The sequence below is a fragment of the Ischnura elegans genome, chromosome 2 (assembly GCF_921293095.1).
Source record: "Ischnura elegans chromosome 2, ioIscEleg1.1, whole genome shotgun sequence".
Classification (NCBI taxonomy): domain Eukaryota; kingdom Metazoa; phylum Arthropoda; class Insecta; order Odonata; family Coenagrionidae; genus Ischnura; species Ischnura elegans.
The window spans coordinates 112,807,450-112,833,278 of record NC_060247.1 but is presented as its reverse complement, the minus strand read 5'-3'; the positions used below and the strand labels follow the sequence as shown (position 1 = coordinate 112,833,278).

Genomic DNA, 25,829 nt, shown 5'->3' with positions numbered 1-25,829 from the left:
CACCTCTTCGTGTTCAAAGTTCGGGCTTTGGTCTTCGGCTGTGGCACCATGCACACGACCTAGACTGCTAGTCTCATAATATGCTCAGCAGTCCATACCACCTTGTCCGGTACAGTCCACAAATTTCCACAGAGGAGAATGATGCCTCGGTAGCTTAACTGGCTAAAGCACTCGACCGGAAATCAAGGGATCCAGGTTTGAATCCCGGTCAAAGGGAATGATTTTTCCTCTGTGGATTTTTCAAACAATTTGTGCATTGTGGGTGGCTCCGTAAAAGTTATCACCGTGGCTAGTTCCGGTATACTTAAATATATCTTAGGATTGTTGACTGATGATGATGGTGACCTCATATCACAGGTTAGCTAATTTTTTTTCGGCATTTTTTAAAAAAAATTTTTCATCTTCATGCATTACTTTCATCTGTTCACCATCTTACCTGCCTTACTTAGTCATCTTAAACATCAGATGGGGTAAGATGACGAAAATTACTCTTTTATTTTGGTGAAATATTTTTCAAAATTCAAGAAAGGAATACATAGTATCAATTTTTTAATCAAATATAAAGGTTGAATCGTTCTTTCAACTTTGAGGCATTTACACCTTTTAATAATTAACCGATGGAAAAAATTTGAAGCTTAAGTTCGTCACCTTACCCCATCTTCCCCTACATAAAGCCACAAGTGTGGCTGATTGACATACTGATGGATACTTATTCCTAACCACTTCCAGAGGAGCTGGAAAGTTGAATTTTTTTTTAAAAAGGAGGACAGAAAATGATTTGGAGTAGAATTCCAAAAACCCAGACTTTCAGCCTCCTTTAATGCCCAAGTGCTGGAGGTAGCTTAACCTTAATTATTAATAAATGTGATTTTGGGCTTCTTTTATTTTGGAGAAACATGTCACTTCAATATGCACTCCAAACATCTTCCAGTATATGTGTGACCATACGGTAACCAGAGTGACAAAATCATTTTAAAAAATTTTTCCTCCCAATACCCCACAAATTAGGAGTTTCGATTATAGTCTATTCACTTTATGCCAGCGGGTGAACTTTCGTGAGAGCCCGGACACTCTCCGATGGCTTCGTCGATAGGGGAGGGATAGAACCGCGATATAGAGGAGGAGCGAACATCATGTTGCCAAATATACATAACCGCCCTACTTAGTCACTGAAAATGTGTGAGTCATGGGTGGCCACAGGTATTTTGGCCCCGGCGCCGAGACAATATACCTACTCATTTGGAAGGCATTGAGGATAATCCTTTCACAGAAGCCCATGACATTGTCAGCTACCGGGCTGAATGAGACACCGTTGGTGGAAGGCATACTTAGTCACATACAAGGAGAACGCGTGAGGTTTGGAAACACTGCTCCAGAGCAGATTCATGATGTTCACTCAGCGGAGGCCTGAGAGCGACTCACTGAGGCCACGCCTACTGTTTGCTGATTGGCAAAGGAAAAGTCACATGTCCATAAACTTTCCTCCCCTAATCTCCTCTTGCTTTGGCCACACCAGCTCACCCGCAGAGATAAAATGAATAGAGTATAAATACTGCCGACTGAATGTGCTCCCTAGAAAAATATTGAAATCCCCAATATCAAACCATCTTCCCTTGAATATATGTATTCAAAATGCATTCATTCTGGTTTTCCCCTGCATACCTGGTATCATCAACCTTAACAAAACCAAAAGTGTAAACACCATGCTTCATGATGTAACACGTCCCTCTACTTACCAATCCCTCCCTCACCAATGCTTATCTTCCTCCCTTCATCCAATTTGACTCCCCCTTTTACCGTTCATGACACTGTCATCATCCTTCCAACAGACATTGACAATCATGCTATGTAGTCATATCAAAAGGCTCCTTCATTTAATTTATTTTGCATTTATTTTTTTTGTGCATCATACCACGAGAAATTTTTTTTCATTCATTATTTCGTACCACACAAGACAGGCAAGATAGGAGGGTCTTCTAGGGCCTCCAGATTTTTTTGGCCAATGAGTGAACCAGATACATAAAGTATCTTCCTACTTTATTCTTAAAACCATAATAAAATATGTGTAATTGAATGGTCAAGGCACCAAGAGTTATATTTGCAATTAATAACTCAATTTTCCAACAGATTTTGTAAGTTTAGCACAATAAAAATGCCTTGTTTTCTGACCCAAACCTGCTCTTAGACATACATAATTACGCAATTTGTGTACCTTAAGTATCAGCAGGTCATATTAACAAGTAAAGTTCAGACTTGACTTGCACTATATTTTACCTGGTCCAATCGAGGTCACAATCCACCTCCCTCTTCCTCTAAGGGAATTAATCATTGATGGCAGTTAAAACTATGCCACGAATTTAATGGCTAAATATTCCTTCTCATGCTGGTGCTAATTCCAAGGAAATATTTCACATTGACTGAAGAGAAAAATATTAAGTAAGAATGCCATTTCATTTAATTGCTGTTTGTTTAAAAAAATCAAATGAAAGGATGAGAGATTGCATTCTTTGGAAAAATGACAGCCTCCCATTCTATGATAGGAATGGTTATCTTAAACAGGAAAATAAAGAAATCTCTCTCATAAAACAAAATTTTCATATGAATTTCTCAACATGACCACTACGGGCCAAATAGTCAGGGGCCTTTTATACACTTCCAGTCTTCTTCAAAGTCAACTTCCTTTAATCAACCCTGGCATGAAAAATCCAGGTAATTCACCAACCACTGATGAGACTCGTCAAAAACGAATGTTCTGGGCACCCTTAGGCCCCAATTTTACAAAGGGTGCCTAGTAATTAGCGTGCATCTGTTAATGAATATGCAAGATGTTTCTCATAAATTCACCCAAAGGGCTATTTTTTTTGCAATACTATGTACTGGAGGCCAGTGGAGGGTCTTCTAGGGCCCCAAGATTCTTTCTGTTATGCCTATGAGCGAACAGATCTTCCTGAAAAAAATTATTCCCTGTTTCCAATGGTTTTGGAATGATTTGAGTGACAGGCAGGCAAAAACCATTACAGGCCTCTATATTGGTAGGATATAATCTCCATCACCCATTGAATAATACTGAGAAAATAAGAAAAAAAAAGTTTCTCTGCCAAACTTTGCATTTAATTGTTGGGAAGGCCAGGCAGTATTTGTACACTATCTATTGACTGAATGGTGAATGGACTGATATTCATTCACCATTGTGAACTTGAGTCAGAATCAACATGATAGGTAGGTGGAAAGGGACTCATTTGTAAATGCTTCAAGTGTCAGCAGGTACCACAAAGGGATGGGGCAATAAACAGAGGCTGATTCAAGACTTATGAAAATATATCACAAATGTTGAACTGTAAGAGTAATCAGCATATTATTGTAATTAGTGTAATATGCTTAATTTTTTATACAGCTCCTTATCGAGTGTACAGATTGCTTTTATTGGGTTCAAGAGTTAGGATACCCACTTGGAGCCTTTTGGTATCTCCAACGGACTTTTTCTTATATTCTCATCTTCAATCCTAAAGAAAGCCATCGTGTTATCCTAATGATGTCACAATACATCACATCACCAGTATATTTTCACATTACAAAAGGTACGAGTACCCATTCACTAAAAAGGACACGTCTTTACCAGGGTGAATCACCCGTAGCTGTGACTTCTCCATCCACCATGATCCTTCTTCCATGATGATTTCTTGCCCGACTTTTTCGGAGATATACACAGCCAGCTCGTTGGAGGGTCCAGGAAGGATCGGGGAACCACCTGCTTCCCCTCCCTATATTCATTTTGATTGCCCTCCTCTTGAATTGGAACATGCCAATTGCCATCCACTTTTTGAACTTTGGGTGAGAACTCCAGGGGCAGCTGAAATGAGACATGCTCTCGCTATATTTTGCAGTGTTTGCAAACAGAAAATAACTGGTAAAACTAAAAAAAAATACTAAACCAACATCAACTTCACACGAGTTTCATCTAAAATACAACATGTTTCAGGAGGCTAAATATGACTTTAATTCAGGTACAACAGTATACCAAAGTTATGTAGTAAAAGACAAAAGTCGATCACTTGAATAAACTAAAATTCAAAACTCCAAATAAACATTAGTTACTAGCAATGTGAGTTGAGTCTTCCCACGTTTTCCACGATGTTGACTGATAAGCCATTGAAACATTGGCTACCCTTCTGATCCTTGGACCTCTACAATATGCCATTGCCCAGCAAAAGTCTCCAGCAGCAAAATGGCTGATGTACATATTTAACATGAAATGCTGGTTTACTCAGAGAAAACATTTCTGAACTTGATTGAGTCATTTATAAATTCATTCTCCTAGTCACATTGTCATTTGATAATACCATGGAATACTCGGACTTCATAGGTTTACCTCACTTCAGATAATAGAATCATCCTCCACATTCTGCAAACACATCTAGGAATTGTATAACTTCATACAGACAAGCCAGTGCTAATAAAATAAAATGCAGCGTTCTTTTAATTATGCATCCCCATCAACTGCAAGCATAATTATTCTCGAGTGAGGCTTTCTGGATGACATTCCAGGAAGAAAGACACTTAATCCCCAGATGGGCTGGTTAAAAAAATCTCCTCAAACATTTTTGCTTCTGTCCCTATAGCAGCAGTTATACATGGCCTAGCCTTATTACAATCCTTCTTTGTAAGGTGCAGCCTGCACCACATTATAAACAGAGTTCAATACGTCACTCTGATGCATGAGACCCCCCCCTCCCACTTTTTCGTGGATTTCACTGAGAAAACGATACATGATACAGTAAAACCTCTTTACATCGTAATGAAGGGGACCAAAATTTGGACAAATTGATGTATGGAGGTTCACTATAGAGAGGTTTCAGTGATAGGCACCATTTTTTCATATCCTTCGGAAATGAAAGGCACTACTGTCTTTTAAACCATTATATTTATGTGTTTAAACAAACATGCATGCATTACTGAACATATATTTATTATTTAATAATTACAGGAAGCGAGCACTATCGCATGACTTATACCATGATCGAGAGAAAACAATGTGATCTCTCTTAATTCAACAGTCACTTAAAATGATAAGGACAGTTGGATAGTGGATACCTTTTTTCTTATTTACTGTTAGGTATGCTCTCATATGGAACAAAATGGCCACAAGTAATGATTAACGTGAAAGTTACAGCATATTAAAGATGTATAATAAAAAAATAAAAGTGAAACATTTATCACTGAAAATGTCATGCCATGTACGTAATCACGGCTGCATGAATGGTCTCTAGTTGTCTCAGTACAATTTGCGGAGGTAGTTAGGCCGTCTCGGGGGTGTCTCCTTGGTATGATAAGTGGAGGTTTTATGAGATAAAGAGGTTCACTACGAAGAGGTTTGCCTGTAAATTTACATGTAAATCTCATGGGACCGTAAGGATGGTATGAAGTATGGAGGTTTATGATGTGAAGAGGTTCACTACATAGAGGTTTTACTGTATATGTATAAGTATCAAATTTTAATGGATACAAAAGAAAAAACACCCATGCTATTCCTACACATGAGAAATGATTGCCTTAATCATGAAAAACTTTTTTGCAGTGATGAATACCAATTTACAATTTATTTCATAATTACATTTATCTCTCACATAATCCTAGATCACTTAGGATACAATGAGAGTCAGTTTCATCAGTGCCACATACACCATGTAACTTCCCACCACTTTCACTCATCCTACAAAGAGATGGTGCGAGCTTGCAGAAAAAAGAGGCAATGAGTTACAATGAATTAAATGGCCAAATTTTGTCAAATAAAGCTGTTGATTTTGGTTCTCAAAGAGGTAAATGTATCTTTTAATTGTCTTGGTGTCTACATATCCATTAATTTCAATAGAAGGGGGGTAAGATGTAAGGAACAGAATTGTTGCTGCTAGGAATGCAACCGCAGTTTCCTGCCCCCAACTCTCCTCTGGTGATATTGCTTGAATCCTGAGAAAGCAAGTCATCAGAGGAAGTGACTGGTGATAGGAGGAAGAGCAGTGTGGATTTTAGAGCATAGCAGATGGTTGAAAATAACCTCTATCCTATCATGTGAAATAAACATTGTCTCTGGGATACAATATGTAATATTGAGTCTCCTTTCCTAAGCCTGACCTTCCCTAACAAAGATCATCGGACCAAGGTCCAGAGGATGTGCCTGGTCAACCTAATAATTCATAATTTGTCATTGAAAATCAATATTTTCTCAAATAAAAAATTGCAAGAAATTAATAAATTATTTCATAGCAAAAAAAATGTATGTACATCAACAAGTTTTGTATGCAAGCAAGGAAATAGTAATACATTAATAAAGTTGCGGAAATGTATATACAGGCGGTCCTCGACTTTCGTACACTCGACTTTCGTACAATTCGCACTTTCGTACATTCAAAATTGACACCTTTTACTCGACTTTCGTACGCTAAATTCGGACTTTCGGACGCTTGTCCGTAATTTTTTTAAAATTCCCGCCATGTTTATTGCGCATCCCAACATTCAATTGTTTCAAATTGCAGTATCGGCAGTATATGCGAACAATATGAACGTATATAATGAAGGAAATTGTTGGTAATTGACTCTGATTTAGGTGATTTATTTGGGAGAGAGACTGCCTGCTATAGGCTCCTTTATCAAGAGAAGAGGAAAGCCTTCATTGAAGATATTTTTCAAAAGAAGTTGACTAGACATCATCGAATAGCTTTCAATAAAACTAGTAAGACCTTCTTTTTAATTGTGTTTTTTCGTTTGAGTGCTGTTTAATTCATGTAAACCTTCAGCAACGATATTGCACGAAATATCACCTGAATTCCGTTTGTATTTTGTCTTTTTTGAATAACATGCGGAATATACGCGATCACGAATGTCACCTGCCAAATATCGAATTTTGGTGTAAAAATTAGACGGTATCCAGAGTGCGGGTTCAACGAATACATTTTTTTATGCTACTTGATATGTCCTTTTATTTATAGTGGACGTAATAAGTGGAATGTCAACTTAAACGCCAAGAGGAAGTTTCACTCGATAGCCAACGGAGTTCTTGTTTTTTAAACTTATATTTGCATTTTCTGCGTATTTTCGAAATAAATTAGATGATTTGAGGAGTTTTATTAATACAATGTTTAAATTAAGTCAATTGAAATGAATTCCGTGAAAAAAAAGGTTTTAGTACGTAAATTCCGCTCTTTTGGAACGTAACCCCTAATTAGTATGGAAGTCAATGGTTCGACTTTCGTACAATTCGACTTTCGTACAAGTTTTCGGGAACGCATTGTGTACGAAAGTCGGGGACCGCCTGTACCGTATTTGCACGAATCTAAGACGAGGTTTTTTTCCCTCCTAACTCCTGCAGAAAAGAGTCTTACAATCGGAAGCAAAATTCTCTATGTCAATCGGGTTGCATAATTTACGTAAATATTTGACACCTGAGTTTGCCACCTAATAGCTATACAAGGAAAAATGAACGTCAAAAATAGCTGAACAGTAATTTAGCTTATTTAATTTTGCGTTCAAGTAAAAAAAATATCCATTTTAAGGCAGCAGGCGAAGATTCGGTGTGTGCCTATCAGTCGCTGGGTGCACTTCTGCCGTATCCGCGAGATCGCCTGCTTTACCCTGGGTTCGGCACCATTCAAGTTAAAGCTTGATTAACTCACAAAATGTTCGTGTGATTAGTTACAATTTACCTAAATTGTAACGTTTAAGCCTCAATGACTAGGTGATGGGAGGCTGCCAACAATTATGCCTCTCTCAATTATGCCCCATGGGAGAGGGCAGCGGCTCTTCTCCATATGACTGAAGGTGGGGTCATTCCATGTCAGTTCACCCAGGCATGGCACCCACCGACTCGGATTTTAATGAAATTTTTGTCACTAGCTACTATCACCTATCTTATGACCCATGTAAAATATTTCTTCTCTCACTCTCATAGTTTGCAAGATATGAGGAGTCAAAGTTTGAGATGTTTGCTCAGAAGTGGCGCTAGTGGGAGTCAAATTCCAGAGTGCAGGGCACAGGGTAAAAATTCATAACTCAGAAACCACATAACATATTTGAATGAAATTTTGACCCCTTGTCTATCCAAGTACATAGCTTCCATAGTAATGTCTTTTATTCCCCTTGCATTGTTATGTTGGCCAAAATGATGTCAACAGTTGTTAATTAACCGATTTTTTTAGCTCAAAAACATTACTTCATATTTTCAGAATTATCACCAAAAGGCAGAGCAGTTAACTCATCCAATTTTTTTTTAATTGAAGGTTAATATGTGCTCCAATATACTGTGAAATAAAAATGGTGGTGTTTTGACTGCCACTATGAGTATTTCAGGTTTCACTTTTTTTTCTGCCCCTGTGAGAGGGATTTTGGACACGTACTGTAAGATAATAAGTATAAGTGTATCCATACCTTCATGAGGATATATTTGAAATATTGGTCAGTAAATCTAAGACCAAACGTGTAGTCTAGTGAATGTGGCTCTTGTTCGTACAATTTTTTTTAATAGCAATACTTGGCTTGTGGCAGCTGAGGGTAAAAAAATCCAAATGGCTCAGAAATGTGAAATGATGCTTTTTTCCTGGAATTTACCCATTTTTCGAGTGTTTAGTTTATGGAAAAATTGGTATCAAAATACATTAGACTCTTACTGTGCATTAGAGGATAAATGGAAATACTAATTTAAATAAAATTATTTAAATAATACACTCCAATGTGTTTAAGGCATCTCCCAAACATCTCTGGAGGCTCTCTCGGGCAACTAAATGCTTTACAATACCACCAATTCCATCACATGGGGATTTTCGATATGGGTGCATAAATTTCACTTTTACATCTTGTTCTTCCTCGTGTTTAGAAAGCACTCATCCAAAAAACCAGTGGTCATCATAAGCACATGCAATGTACAAGTTTGTTAAGATCTGTGAAAAAGTGATTAAATGAGTCCCGCTGAACTGGAGTTGTACAAATTTAGCCTCACTTTCACAGAAGAAGTATGGTCTTCCAAACCCTTAGTGATGGAAGAGCTGGCAGAGCAAATGGTATTACTTATAGATATGTAGCAGGTTGTCACCAATATCCACATTCCTTGATGGCAACTGGAGTATTAAATTTCTATTTCATTGGGAGAGATAATGCTGACATTATGTGCCACATTGTTTTCTCCCCTGCCTCACATATGATTGTATTACATGACAAACTTGAGAAGGTAATACAATCCCACCTATTCAGCCTCACTTTTCAGTGTTATTACATCTCCCCAAGGAATAAGAGAATTAAGTGCAACCTCTAGGAAGAATAAAGTGTTACAATGTATCACAGTGAGGGCATGATAAATCAAAAGATATTCTAGGGTACCACTTTTAGTCTTCTGCCAAGTCTTCTTGTGTAAAGATGCTCCCTGGGTGTCCAAGTTTATTCTGTGTGTACGATCAGTGTATTTTTACCTGTACATTAATTGTGTGTCCTATGAGTTAGGCAAAGCTGCTCATTGTGAACTTCGACATTAAAAAAGGTTAGTGTCTCCACTATGCTTCAAAATGAGCAAATTGTTGAACTGTGCAGCATTGGAAAAGTAACTGCATCTGATTGCCTCAAAAAAAGCTACACACCAGTGGTGCAACTGAACAAAATTGAGATCATGAGTATGCTTGAAAAACAGCTGTTATCTCTCAGAAGTGGTGTACCTGGGGAAGTCCTGTCCAATGTCTGCGAACATTACAGAATATACTATTTGAAAAAGTATGAAACCTACCAAATATATTGTCTTGATCCTTTTAAGAGCCACAAGAAGAAAATATCAAAATCACTGAGAAATGTAAGTCTTGAATTTGCAGAAAAGGCCTGTAAAATCCCAACTCTTCGGAAATTAGTGCCAGGAATGAAAGTATGCCAGCCATGTAGGGAGGAAGTACAGAAACACTCCAGGTTTGGAAATGAGCTTTCTGATGTTGAAGCAGTAGATAGTGACAGCAATGATAGTATTTTGAATTTTGAAACAACAGTATCCCAAGAAAAATCAACTAAGCTACTTAACAGAACGCTGCAAGATATAGAGGAGTCACCTTTAAAATTTCATGGCATATCATCTCACAGAAGGTCAACCTACGCTAAAAGGAAAGTAGAGTCAGCATGCAGTAATTTTAAAAGGAAAGTTAAAAGACTTCTTGATAAAGAATTATCTCCAGAAAAGGATGACCCAAAACTGCCAAAAGATCTACTTCAGAAAGTTCATGATATAGATGTGCTCATAGACTTAACCCGTCAACGCCCACGGGTGCCATAGGCACCCAGTGCAGTGCTGAGCCAATGCTCCGGCAATGTATTTAATATGTGAATTTTAGCATACCTTTCAGTGCACATACTTAGTAGAAGGTTTCCTCCATTATTCAGTCAGTTTGAATTGTGTTCTTTGTGTGAAGTTCATATGCATCATATTTTTTTAAAGTGAAATATGTGTGAATTTAAAAAAAACTTTGGACGCTGACGGGTCAATTAAACAAAAAGTTGACACATCAAGCACCCATCAAGGAAAGGTACATCTGTTATCATTGGTACCAACTTTATGGAGCAGGAAGAAAGTAATGGAAGAGTTTCATGTGAGTGAGTACACTGCCCGCCAAGCAAGAGAACTTTTCAGAGACAATGGAAAATTAGCTGCACCTGAATTGAGAAAAGGGAAGGCAAAAATAAAACATTACAATTAGTTAGGACTTTCTATGAAAGTGATGAGTACTCAAGAATGATGCCTGGAAAGAAAGATTCCATAAGTATCTCCAAAAATGTCCATGTTCAGAAGAGATTATTACTTGCTAACTTGAAGGAATTGTATTCCACTTTTAAATTTGACTTCCCCAGAATTAAAATTGGCTTTTCTAAATTCTGCAACCTAGGTCCAAAATGGTTTGTGGTAGCAGGATGTCCTGGAACGCATTCAGTGTGTTTTTGCACAATTCATTAAAATGTCAACCTACTGCTTAGTGCGTGTAATATAGAGGAAACAAGCCAGGACCTAATTGGTTATTTCGTGTGCTCTAGAAATAATAGGGACTGTATACTGCGACATTGCTCTCAGTGTCCTTCACGTGAAAAATTGAAAAGCTTTCTGCTGAAAAAGTTTGAAGAATGTGACCCCGGAGATGAAGTTTCATACAGTCAGTGGGTTTCCAGTGACAGATATCAACTGGTGAACTTCACGGTGACATTTGATGAGTACCTATCAATTTAAATTCAAAGAGTGGAAAAACTGGTGCCCCATTCATTTATTACGAAGGTACAGGCAAACTACCTTAAGAAAATGAAAGAAAATCTTGGACCCCATGAAGCAGCTGTTCTCTTTGACTTCAGTGAGAGCTACTCATATGTTATCCAGGATGAGGCACAAGGGAATCACTGGACAAGTGATAGTTGTACGGTACACCCTGTTGTGATTTATACTCTAGATCACCTGACTAAACAGCTTATTATTTCCAGTTTATGCATCTTGTCAGATGATTTGGAGCAAAATGTAGCTTTTGTTTATGAAACCCAAAGAATAATATTTTGCTTTGTTAAGGAAAATTTTACTTTAGTCAAAAAATTGAGTTACTTTAGTGATGGTTGTGCAGGACGGTACAAGAACTGCAAAATATTTCTCAATCTTTGCAAGCATTACCAGGATTTCTCCTTAATGGCATCATGGACATTCTTTGCTACAAGCAATGGAATATCCCCATGTGATGGAATTGGTGGTATTGTAAAGCATTTAGTTGCCCGAGAGAGCCTCCAGAGATGTTCGGGAGATGCCTTAAACACATTGAAGTGTATTATTTAAATAATTTTATTTAAATTAGTATTTCCATTTATCCTCTAATGCACAGTAAGAGTCTAATGTATTTTGATACCAATTTTTCCATAAACTAAACACTCGAAAAATGGGTAAATTCCAGGAAAAAAGCATCATTTCACATTTCTGAGCCATTTGGATTTTTTTACCCTCAGCTGCCACAAGCCAAGTATTGCTATTAAAAAAAATTGTACGAACAAGAGCCACATTCACTAGACTACACGTTTGGTCTTAGATTTACTGACCAATATTTCAAATATATCCTCATGAAGGTATGGATACACTTATACTTATTATCTTACAGTACGTGTCCAAAATCCCTCTCACAGGGGCAGAAAAAAAAGTGAAACCTGAAATACTCATAGTGGCAGTCAAAACACCACCATTTTTATTTCACAGTATATTGGAGCACATATTAACCTTCAATTAAAAAAAAATTGGATGAGTTAACTGCTCTGCCTTTTGGTGATAATTCTGAAAATATGAAGTAATGTTTTTGAGCTAAAAAAATCGGTTAATTAACAACTGTTGACATCATTTTGGCCAACATAACAATGCAAGGGGAATAAAAGACATTACTATGGAAGCTATGTACTTGGATAGACAAGGGGTCAAAATTTCATTCAAATATGTTATGTGGTTTCTGAGTTATGAATTTTTACCCTGTGCCCTGCACTCTGGAATTTGACTCCCACTAGCGCCACTTCTGAGCAAACATCTCAAACTTTGACTCCTCATATCTTGCAAACTATGAGAGTGAGAGAAGAAATATTTTACATGGGTCATTAGATAGGTGATAGTAGCTAGTGACAAAAATTTCATCAAAATCCGAGTCGGTGGGTGTCATTTTGAAAATTTCTGGGTGATTTGACGTGGAATGACCCGGTGGAGACAATCAGGGATCAGCACAGTGACACTCATTTCACTGTAGGCTTGGAAATATTTACTTTAACTGCTTTAGTATTGCGATGTGGAAGGCAAGGGCAAACCACCATATTATTATCCTGAGGAGTCGCAGCAACTCCAATTTTTCCAATTTCACACATGATGGAATTCTCTCGGGTAAAATATTTCAGAAGTTAACTAGTCCCCCATTCAGGTCTCAGGTTAGGGACTGCCCAAGAAGTTACATCAGTCAACTATGATTAAGTTATGAGGATACGAAATTGAAATATGAGATAGCTTAGGACCTGCGGTAGGATTAAAAACCTGAAGGTGGAAAGAAAAAAAAGGCTAACCTGTTAAAAGGTTAACAGATGGGATAGTGAAATGGAGGGCCGCGTCAAACCAATCCTAGGATTATTGACTTATGACGACGATGATGAAAACAAATATTTGTCATGTCTACTCTTTCATTAAAACTATAAATTAATGATAATGGCTCCAAGATTTTCTTTTAAACCAAGGTCACGAATATGTTCATATGAATTTTTTCAAATAAAACAACTTCCAATGATAAAACCACTTCCAAGGATCCCTGCTCATGTGGACATGAAAGAGAATGAAGTGTCAGCCATAGAATGCATACCTTGATGTTAACCCGGTTGGTGCTTTTGGAGATGCCAAGGAGCCTCATCTGATGGGACAGCTGCCACCGCCGAAACACACCCGCAAGGCTAGGTTCAGCACACTTAAGGCGATATGCATGACCACGCATCAAATCTCGAGAGAGAAAGCAGGTAGCCGGTCCACTGCTCATCGTTGCGTACAACACGAATGGGTCATCCTGGGAACTGAGGAGCATCACCGTAATTATTAATTAATTTTCTTAAGACAATACAGGAATAAAAGAACCACTCCAAATTAATACGTGATAAAAAATTAAAGGTGCATTTAAATACAAGTACATAATAGTAGTTTAGAAGAGAATGAAATACAGTGGAACCTCGTTAAAGCGATTACGGGCTATAGCGAGACCCCCGCTATTACGACGAATAGCAGATGTACCGTAAATGGACCCTATAATAAGCATGTTATAAATATTCATTTTAACGAGGCCCTTTTGGTGTTGGCTCTCGCCATAGCGAGTGTTTCACCTCCGGAAAAAGTTACGTCAAGACTCCTTAATCTCTGTAATTGCTAGCGATCTGTTAGAAATGAAGTTAATGGAGTGCTCAGTCTCAAATTTATGTGGTAAACTGTCGTTCGATAAAAAAGTAGTTAATTTTGATTAAAATATTTTGGCATTAGCATTCGCAAATGCTTGATCTTCTTTTGTTCCTCGGGCGGCAGAAAGCAGTCAGCAGCATACCCGCACGTCCGTGAGTTGCGTGAATAGAAAGCATTTGATGGCAGACACCATGGCCAAAAAAACACCAAACACGTCTAAGCGAGAAAATAAAAAGAAAGGAGTAATATGAGAGTGTCGAAATTAATTTGTCTTCCTATTCGCTCTTCACGATTAAAAAAAAAACAAAAGCGCCCAAGGAGAGCAGTCTATGTTGAGTTATAAGGAGCTTTGTTCGGGTGGTTTTGCCCACTCCAGTCTGCGGGAACTTCTGAGAAAGGGGCTACGCCTAAGCCTAAAGCGGAGTATTTCAGGGATAGATTGCAAATCGAGAATTCCAAGAGTGCGGAAGGTTGATTATACTAATGCAAAGCACCAAAGCGTTATCTCCCCTCATAATTGCAGGTGATCCCTGCGGTGTAAACCCAAAGTCGTGGAAGAAAGGACTCCAATCATAAGTATCTTATGCATATTCCCCGCGTGATATAACATCTAGACGAAACGGTACTTTTTTACATCCTACTCCCCGACAAAATCCTTGCAGTACGAGGTATTTCTTGCAATGATGCCTCTAAAGGTAGGTAGTGCGCCTTAGCGATGATGTAGGATGTACGATGCAATGACACTCAGCGTGAATTGTCCGGATGGACGTATTTATTCTCCGTTGCGGATTCACAGGGGTGAACTATTTGCGTCAGTGGTCGGAGTCGTGCTGGCGCTCTCTCCTGTCACGTGGGTAGCCGAGCATCCCCTGGTGGCCGCTGGAAGAACTCACAGAACAACTGACTCTCGTTTGCAGTGCCGTGGTAAACTCGGTGTATTATTTCAAATACGTCGCGAGCGTAACAATCGAAAAGGAACTTTTTTAACAACGGCAATTTTAATCACATCATTTTTCAAGCTAAGCAAACTTTTTACCGTAGATAAAGAAGATATTACATTATCTGATAGAAAAAGTCTTCCAAGGCAGGAACGTTATACAACCTTCCACCATTTTCGACTGCAGAAGCAAACGCAATACGTTATTTCACTTCACTGCCGCTAAACGTACAGGAGCAATCAACGTACACCTATGGAAACATTTGAGGCATTATATAACCGCGATACAGTTTTATCAGTTAATTTTTGAATTTTCAGTGGAAAATACCAAAGTAATAGAATGTTTACGTAAATGCACTAATTAAGTGGATAGAAAAATGGCTTTGTCTGCGTTGGCATAATGATTGACAAAACAATGCTTTGCATGATTTTTATTCAGTGCGGCGCTTATAAATTGTTTGGATAGTTAGTTGTTTGAGTAATGAAATTTAGTGATGCAAAAAAACATCGCCTTTCGTCTGGATTTATGCTTACGTTTATCGGATATAAATTTATCTGTCGCCGCACCACTCCTGTTCCTGTATAACTGTTCGCAACAGATGTATTGGCCATTATTTGCTCCACCTCCGGTAAAGCGACAATTCGCTATAGCGAGTGTTTATTGGTGCACCGTGGGGTGTCATTTTATCGAGGTTGCACTTTAACAAATTTCTGCATTCATTGTCATCGAATGACATACTTGGACACCAGCATATTTCAATTTTCATTTTATCAGTCCTACTAAGAAAGTAAAGGACAGTAAAAAACTATAGTAGGTTATGACGTATTGAGTTAGGCCTGGGAAGGTTTCTGACCATGGTGGCGTATCAATCACAGTTGGTCCGATCACTGTGAAGCTTGATGACTTACCCTAACTGGGATTTCCAAAAGGCCAATGGAACCATCCAAAATGAAAAACAAAGGCCAAGCACAGCTCATTTTTACATTTGAAATACCCTGGGATACTCTCTATCAAATAGCTTGGCCATCGGGTCCAGAGTTTGTGCAATCAATAAATTAAGTGCACAAAAGGAGGTAAAATTAAGAATGAGTAATTTAAGAGCATGGTCACCCAATCACTCTCAAATGGTACAACAGTTCTCGAGTACATTCAAATTATGAAATGAGAAATTAACTATAAAATATCCTAAAATTAGATGCTGGCACCTAAGCACATAAACTACTAACTTGGCATTTACGGCATAGGTGATACATATGCCAATAATTGTGACCTATTTAAATGGGTATTTCCAATGATTACCAACCGAGTATGTACATATGTATATTGTCAGCCAGGGGCGGATCCAGGATTTCTTTCTGGGAGGGGCACAAGCAAGGCCGTATCCATGATTTTGTTCAGGGGGGGGAACAAGGATACCTCGTTATACAAAACGAACGAAATGATAATGGGACCGTACTAAAAATCTAGCATATTTTTAAGGGTCTGGGGGGGGGCACGTGCCCCCGTGCCCCCCCCTGGATCCGCCTATGTTGTCAGCCAATCCTTTTTTCATCATAGCCACTAAGAAATTGTCAATTGGCTTAAGGTTCATTCAGCATTCATGACTTAAATAACTTCAAAATACAAAATGCACTGTTATATCCATGATAGATAAGTGAATTTTTTTTAAATTGAGATCAAATGAAAATAAATTCAAGGTTGGTGACTTCAGAGAAGGTAATGGAAGTGAAAGATTCATCCACAAAAGAGATGAAATACTTGAGGGAGCCGAAGCCATGCAGACAAAAAATTGAAATGCCAGCAACAAAAGCAAAAAAAGACCCTTCCAGGAGAGGTATGCATTTGGAGTTTCCAATGGGAATGCCAGAGAGTGGTACACAATAGAACAAAGCCAACAAGTACCATGAAAACCTAACTTAACCAATAAATATAATTATAATACCAACTAAATAGACTACTAACAGGCTAATTACTCCTGCCAAATACCAATCCACTTTGGTGTGTACTTAAATTTCCCAGGTCCCTAGAAGTGAAGTAGCGTTTTTAACCTTTGGGGAAATTTCACAAACAAAACAAGACAAGTACTGCAAAAGGCTAACAACAGAGATGTACCCATATCACTATAGAAATATAACGAATACAGGCCAAACATTTGACCATTTTATTCGATTTTAAATTCTTAATTTATTATATAAGCCACATATTATGGATAAAAAGCGTTTTTTTAATTATACACTCTAGTTTAAAGGCCCCAAATATGTAGAAAAAATTGTTAACATATGCATGATAAGAATTTTTGCCGTGTGAATGCAAGAGCTTCCAAATTTTCGACAAGAGACGTAATGTTCTGTTTGAATTTCACGCATTCGTTCATGTTCATGCACCAAAGAGTAATTGAAATAATGTTTCAAAATTAAAGTGGTGATAAACTTTTTGAGTCTTTCTCTTTTTTTAACCCTTTTAGTGCCGGCCTATTTTTCCCAGTATGCTCGAAGAACACCAGGGCTTCTTTTGGCAAATTTGTAGGTTTGCGCTGAAAAATTTACATATTAAGCCTAATACATTTGCGTTTTCAAGAACTTTTTTTTTTATTTGCTCCCAAAACTTACAGGAATGTTAAAGCATGACAGATACTAAAAATAGTGACCAAAGCTGCATGAAACACAAAAAATAAAAGGCGTGAGTGTAAAAAAACCCGGCCGACATATCAGTCCTTGGCACTCTTCGCACATACCCCCGGGCTGATGGATCAGCCCACTGGCACTATAAGGGTTAATGTGTAAACAATGTATGCAATCCAATGCACTACATTGTTCAAAAATCCACAGAGAAAAAAATCATTTGCCTTGACCTGGATCCTCGTGGAGGCAAATGATTTTTTCTCTGTGAAATTTTCGCACATTTTGTGCATTTGCGGGAAACACCGTAAAGTTTCCATCATGCCTAGTTCCAGTAACTTAAATAATGCACTACACCAGAAGTGAAGCTCTTTGACAGTACATATTTTACGTTCTTCATCCACCAAACACAATACAAATTCCGAAGTTGGGAATCTTTCAAGAAAGGAATTCTAAATTTCATCTACAATTATACTTACACATTTTCTGCCAGAAAGAGTTGGGAATTTTTTCTCACATATTCCATCTCCTTTCTGGACCAAGATTTCATATGAGTCCTCCCCAATACTAGAATTTTGTGAGAAAGGTCAACAAAATGGGAAACGACGCTCTGCAACTATAAAAAAAAAACACACATCACGTTACAAGAAATAATTTTGCAATGATATGAGCAGCACTGAAAATAATGCGAATGATCTTACAATTGCAGCAGGATTATTTCGAGGGCCTCGGCTTTCAGACCCAGATGAATATGCAACATTCAGCCCATCGATCACAGTGTTGAAAGGAGCTTCTTTGGTGATCAGCTCTTGAAAAGCTTTGACTTCCTCAGGCGACGACTTGGAGAAAATGTCTGGTCCAACCAGAACTTTTTCCAGGAATGTTTGGCTTAGATTTTGAAATTCCGATTTTGATATAAATATTGGGTGCATTTCTCCTCTGCAACTCATACACATTCCCCTGTTTGGCACAAGTACAAAAATTAGAATGTACATAACTCTCTACTTAACATTGCTCCGAGGTTATCATTAACATTATTTGTTCACAGATTTATCTACACTTATTATTAACAATAAATTTATACATAAAATTTCTAAAATATTTAATCCCAATTATGATGAAGCCTTAGCTGAAACAGTCTTCAGCCATCCACCAGAACACTTTCACATACTTTGGCAATAGCCCAGCTTACAATTAGATTCGTTCTGGCTTCCTCACCATCTGCAAACCTTACACCACTGTCACCTCTCAATTTGTATTAAACCTTCTTAGCCGACTAGTCACTTGAGCGGCAACCTAAATCCTGGCTACCTTATTCTTTTTCTGAGTCCTATCCATTACATGCTCTTAATTTTTCAATTGATAATAGTTTGACAGCAGTTCCTATTCCACACATTAGAAGCTCTCATTGGTGCGCATTTTAAAGGCGTAGGGATGCAAGTGACTGTTTGCAGAGAAGTTGGCTGTTTTTACGTTACAGCATTCGCCATCTGGATTGGATTTTATCTGGGTGAGATATTTTAACAACACTTTTCTAATCACAAATCCTATATTGCAAAATGCTGGTGTTATTTTGAAATGCTAATTTAAATCCTTCACCTTGGGCTAAAACCTTGTCAAGGTGGAAAGGCTAGCATGATTCAATGACCCCTAGAGCTGCACTGGCAGGAGTAATTCTCAATTACTTCTAGTAGGGCCACCCATGCCAGATAGATAAAAGGGTGGGAGTCAGACAAAAGGTAGTCTACGTGATGTTGTAAAAAACACAGTTGGAATGGAAGTGGGAAACCCCACCAACTATCTCCTCCTGAAAACATGGAGTACAATCAAATGAGCCTTGGAAACTCATGGAACAGACCCATCCGCAAAGGGCGCACGTTGTTCATGGCAAAAAGGTCAGTAAGATACTCGAGGTCGCCATTATGAAAAAACCCTTGAGGAGAGGTAAGCTACCAATATAAAAAGGGAAATGGAGAAAGGAAGGATGGATATCTAGGGACTATCCAAAGTGAGGTAAAAGGATAGTACTTAGGGACTACTGTAATGATGGTTACAAGATAAGCAATAGGATTCTGGAGGTATAAATTCAGGCGTGACCCACCAATCTTGTGGTGGTTCAAGTTTGCATGCCTATTATCACTCATAGGAAGGAAGAAGTAGACAAGGTGTATGAACAGCTCGAGGAAATAATTAGGCAAATCTCAGGCAAGTAAAATCTAGCAGTGAAGGGGGACTGCAACCCCTCAATCGGGGAAGTGAGGATGGAAACAAAATACTTAGGAGAATTTAATTCTTTTCTTTTTTCGAATTCAATCCTATTTTTTTTAATTGCCTAAATCAAAAGATTATTACTCCTGGAGTACATATTTCACGCTTTTAGATTTTAAAATGATGATATCTATTTTTAAGGGTTAAATGAAAAGTGACAATTTACAAGTCCTTGAAAACGCGAAGGCTAAGAATGAATACTGGGAAAAGCCCATGTGACGTCATTCTGGTTCCGGCTGCCACCGTGTGAGGCCACCTTGGTGAGAGGCTATGAGTGCTGCTACGATGCAGGCTGTTAGCAAGTAGCAGAGTACCCTGCTAGCAGGTTGCACTTGGCTTAAATATGGATTATTAATACCCTATCAAACAAAGGAAACTTTCCGACCTTAGACAATTTTAACAGGTGATTATTAAGAGATGTTTCCCTGAGCTCTGTGCCTCGTGTATGCATCGGTAATCTCAGACGATGTAAAACTCCTGACTACTTGTATAGCATTGCATGTAGTAGTGGCATCCCATGGCCGCCAATCGCGCCTTTTTCAAATGAGGTGAAAACTGACCACTAACATTCGTCTAGACTGGGATTTCTAAAACAAAATAATTTGTATATTATGAATACACTGATGGTGGGTAATGAATCGCAATCAATGCCTTCCATTTTCTTTGATGAAGGTAACTACCCTATTCTCGCGCACAGAATCAGAATCAAGAATAGATCACCTAAAGCCAATTCAGATTTCTGTGATTCTAGGAAGATAAATATTTTGGAAATAGACTAGGTAGAATAAGCTTGGGGCTTAAAGACCGCCACACAACTGAGCCATTTGTGCACTGTATATCATTGAGTTAACAATTTATGTCTGAAACAGCTGAAGGGTTTTTTTATTTAATTAAGACTGAGGATGTATTTCTATATTACTAATTTGCTATTTTTAATAAATATACTTTTTGGGGTACTTAAATGTCTTTGTTATTTTATTCCCCTCAATTCTTAAATTTAAATGACAGCAATGCCATTGATAAATCAATATCTTACCTATTAGTATGAATCGATAGAATCAGAATTTAGAATCACGAATCAATTTGAAAAAAATTGGAATCAACTCATCACTAATTGAAACACTGAATAGTAAAAGTAGCCAAGAAGTAAATTGGCTACGCTAATAGAAGAAGTTTAAAGAAGCCATGGATAACAGGTAATGATTGAAGAAAAAAAGGATAGAAGGGAGTAGAAGAACGTGGACACAGAGTAGGGCAAAAGGATGTATAGGCAAACAAATAATTGATTACAGCATGAAACCAAGAGGCCAAGGGATGCTTGGTGGAAAAGTGAGTGCGAGAAAAAAGAAATATTTCTGAAGACGAGATTGGCATTTTATACGCTATGGTTAAGTCACTATTGGGTGGCAACAGAGGGCAAGCCATGTCAAGAATTAAGGCTATATATGGGAGGATGGCAACCAGGCGAGACCAGGTTCAGAGTAGATAGTTGGAATATGTGGTGGTCTGTATGACAGCATGATCAGGCCAAAAAGATTGAGAAGGAAAATGCAGTGGAGGTGGATAAACCTCCAGCAAGGGATGTCAGACATGGGAATCAAGATAGCCCTTTGTGATGCTAATGCTAGGAAAGAGGCTGGTGTGGATAATATCCCGTGTGAGCTTCTGAAAAATCTAGGGAGGCATGGTAAGAGAGAATTTTTTGAATTAGTGCATAGGATCTATGAGGAGGGATGTTGGCAGGGGGATTTCGTGAAAACAGTTCTAATTCCACTACCAAAAAAGAAGAAAGCTGTAGAATGCGCATATGTTAGGACAATTAACCTAGTATCGCACATGGCAAAAGAGGTCCTGAGGATATTAAGCAGATGAATGGAGGCCAAACGAGTACTTGGGTGAAGATCAGTTTGGTTTCAGAAAAGGAAAGTCAACTCAAGATGCATTTGTGGTAATGAGGTCCCAAGTGGAGAGGAACCTGGAACATAACCTGAATATGTTTGCCTACTTTGCGGATATTGAAAAAGCATTTGATAGAGAGGACTGGTTAAAGTTAATGGATATTCTTAAGAAAATAGGCGTACATTGCAGGAACAGGCGAGTTAATCATTATCTTTATATGGCCTTGACTCGCAATTTTTCAACTTAAGTGAGGGTAGCAGACAGAGAATCTGGGAGGGCAAGCATTAGCCAAGTGAGGTAAGGATTTCCACTATCACTGTAACTTTTTAGAGTGTATGCTAGGGAGATGGTAAGAGAGGCATGGGATGAGTGGGAAGTTGGAGTAAAAGTGGGAGGGATGATGATAAAATCAGTGAGGTTTGCGGATGATCAGGTGTTGATTAGCCAGTCGGTGAGGGAGCTGCAGGCACCAGTAGATGTGTTAGACAGGTGCTGCGAGGAGTATGGGATGAGGACTAATCACAAGAAGACCCAGGTCATACAGTTTTGTAAAGCATCACATGCTAAGACTGTGAGACTCAAGATAAAAGTATTACTAAGGTGTGCAAAACTTGAGCAGGTAGTTTAAGGCTGGAAGGCGATACTTGGTGGAACTTGGTGACAGGAAACATAATAAAGATACACTTTTGTATGTTCCACATAAGTTTAAATAACCGACCCAGGTTTCGACAGTACACTATGTCATTATTACCTTGATAATGACATAGTGTACTGTCGAAACCAGGGTCGGTTATTAAAACTTCTGTGGAACATACAAAAGAGTATCTTTATTATGTTTCTTGAGCAGGTAGAGCAATTCAAATACATGGGCGGCACATTTTTGATGCGAACAATATAGCTCTAATGTGATATCTCTTGGCTCACTTCACATCACAAAATCTGCGAGATGTTAAAGTGCATATAGGTTCAAATCAAAATCATGGAAACACATGACTTACGACTCACCTTTCATTGATGTAGGTGTACCGGCACTGCCAATTCAGTTTTCCGAAGGTTTCCTTCAACTTTTGACTGATTTCCTTCGATACTACCAGCTCATGGAAACTTAAAAAGTTCAATAATTTTTCTGCCATTTCGATGTACTCCTCGGCATTAGAATGCATCGGTCTTGTGCAATACTCAGACAACCAAGTCATGTAAACCATGTCCGTAGGTGTTTTTTCGACAGCAATGCATTCCTCCATTAGATGCCAACCCAGCTCGGCATCCTTGTTACGAAAAGCCGCCACTATTAATGCACTGTACGTGGAAGCACTAGGAGTAGAGGTTTCCTTGACCATATTCATCAGCTCAAGTCCTCGCCTCCATTCACTGGTCACACAAAGACCGTGAATTATATTTTCTGCAGTGGAGGCGTCCATAACTGGGAGTTTCTCAGTGAGACAACGATACATATCAATGACTTTACTTTCATCGCTAACTTCTCCACAGATATAGCATAACTTCATGTATCTACCCATAGTGGCTACATTTACTTCTACATCTCTCTGTTTTAAAAAATTAAGGTACGCATCTGCGAAATCCATATTCCTGAGAGACGCACACATTCCGATTGTTACTGCGTCAATATTCGAGCTAGTGACCACATTTCCTACGCTGACCACCTTATCACGGAACTCCTTCATGCCTTCTTCCGTCAAGTCATTACTACTTTTTATTACTTCGTACATAAATTTAAGCTGAGCGGGTCGTTTTTTCTCCATTGCCGCCTCCTCTACGCTCGAAAGATTTTCGCGGTCGCTGTCAGATCCTTCAGAATTCACATCCCTAATAGGTCGGTGGCTAGCATAACGTCTGTCATTATTCTCAATCGCACAATAGACAGATTTCAAAACGCTATGTCGATTCCACATATTTCTTTCGTGTTTCACTAAATGACGATATAACATTAAAACTGAACACCGAAAAAGGTGTGGCTTTAATGTGGTAAACATTTTCCGGCAGACTACCTCAAATTTCACAGGAATTATTAAGCCACAAAACTAACAATTTTCATGGAAAAATAGACTGGATCAACAACTAATATAAACCAGCCGACTCGCATGAGGACTTCTCTAGATCAAACAGAAAAGGGATGCTAAGGTTCTTCCTTATGGATTTAAGTACGTCTTACCATTGCAAGTTAGAAATAACTACCGGTACTTTATAACAATAACTTTTAGTGTGTTCACGCTCACTTCACTCATGCCGCACACGTTGGGTGGAAGAAAACTGCTGCTACACAGCAAGAGTGTATCCTCCCTGAAAAAGTGGGAGTGATTCTTCGCCATGACAGTACCCCTATAAGCACGGCATCTCAGCTTCGTTGGGCGAAGGAATCTGTTTATAATGCTTTTCTGTCGTAGTCATGAATTATAATGATAAATTATCAGCCATAAGAAGCACATATGCACTATGAACCCTCTTTCGGTACAGTATTCTAAATTAATGCTTCACGTCACGTCCCTCACTGCTGTGAACGCCCCACATTACCGTATTTATTTATAAAATTAAATGTACTATCAGCTATGGCAACTATTTTTATGTGCATTTATTTGATTAGTGCATGATTAAAGATGAACTGAATGCAGCCATATGAAAACATCAAGTTCAAGGTACAATAAAACCGCGAAAATGGAGAGTCAACCCACATGCCTAGGTTAAATGAGAGGACCAACATGGCGAATACCTGTCACCGAATACTGGAATTGGCTACCATGAAAATGGCCACTACCGCGCAGGAACCGTAATAGCAGACGCCGATGACACATTTGGATCCATTGTGCTCGTTTTTTCTTTCTTCTATAAGTTGAAGATGCCTGTAAAAAAATTTTGAGTGCTGTATACAAAAATCTTCGTTGATTAAAATTAAAGGACAATTTGTGCGAGAGGACTTTCAAAATTTTATTCCCTTGCATGACTTTTCTTTTTTCCTTCTTTCGGAAAAAATACCCATAAAAGAGCCGCTTTTCTACAATAAATTACAAAAAACGTGGGCCCGGGTTCAAATCCTAGAAATGGCATAGACACTCCAAACTTTGCCGCCCAATCCTTCATGTCGAGTGATATGTGTGGAGGGTATACTTCAAGAGCAGCACTCCGTTCGTCGGATGGAACGTTTAAGCCATGGATCCCTTGGGGCCTCAGGAGCAGACGCTGGCTATAAGGCTGGCACCGGGTTCCTGTCCAACCTTACTCATTCCCATGGTGTGTAAATGAACTATGCCGTTGGCTGCCTCCGTATACCATAACTCAAACCATCGGCGTTACTATAGGAATATGGAATTAGGGAGGAATGGGGGGACCTAAATAGGGGAGCCACACCCACCAGGGATTGGGGGGGGGAGCGGGGGGGGAAATAACATGCGTAAAAATGCATGTTACATCATCTTTAACTTTAAGCAGATGCTGTTATTATGTTATTATACGTCAAAACTAGACATTAGTTTTAGATCATTATTTATATTTTATAATTTCTGAGGCCTTGGGATGCATCTATCCCCCTCTTCCCCCCCCATGGTTACGCCACTTCCTCAAACTAATGTGGGTAATGTTGATGAGATAGCATCACCTATAACACCATCCAGTGGCGTAACCAGGAATATGCTTTGAAAGGGGATGGTATGGTCTGGGAGTGGTGATCCCCCCAGGCAACTCCAGGAAAATATTTGAAAATGACATGCCTGGATATAAACACTTTACATCATTTTTGGAACTAAAAATTTAACTTTAAGCAGATGCAGTAATTAAATTGCAAAACTAGACAATAATTTAAATAACTTTTTCATTTCTCTGAAGCTTTGGGGGGGATCTATATCCTCTCATTCATATAGGCGGATCTAGGGTGGGGAGGGGGGGGGGGCACAGGGGGATGTGCCCCCCAGACCCTTAAAAAATATGCAATATTTTTAATACAGTCCCATTATCATTGCGTTCATTTTGTATTATAAGGTATCCTTGTGCCCCCCAGAACAAAATACTGGATACGGCCTTACTTGTGCCCCCCCTAGAAAGAAATCCTGGATCCGCTCATGCCCTCATTCCCCCCATAGTTATGCCAATGACACCATCCTACACACATTGGTACTATTATAAAATGGGATGGAGATCGACTCAATCGAGCTTGCA

General features: G+C 38.7%; 1 protein-coding gene across 1 annotated transcript; it reads right to left on the bottom strand.

The window, feature by feature from the left end:
* Positions 1–1,873: 1,873 nt before the first annotated feature.
* LOC124154432 (mitochondrial ribonuclease P catalytic subunit) lies at positions 1,874–24,094 on the bottom strand. The gene is made up of 5 exons (XM_046528142.1): positions 22,668–24,094; positions 18,197–18,455; positions 17,975–18,111; positions 13,359–13,563; positions 1,874–3,850 (listed from the first exon to the last, which is right to left on the bottom strand). Exons 1-5 carry the CDS (start codon positions 23,654–23,656, stop codon positions 3,626–3,628), a joined length of 1,815 nt encoding a protein of 604 aa, XP_046384098.1. The 5' UTR covers positions 23,657–24,094; the 3' UTR covers positions 1,874–3,625.
* Positions 24,095–25,829: the final 1,735 nt, after the last annotated feature.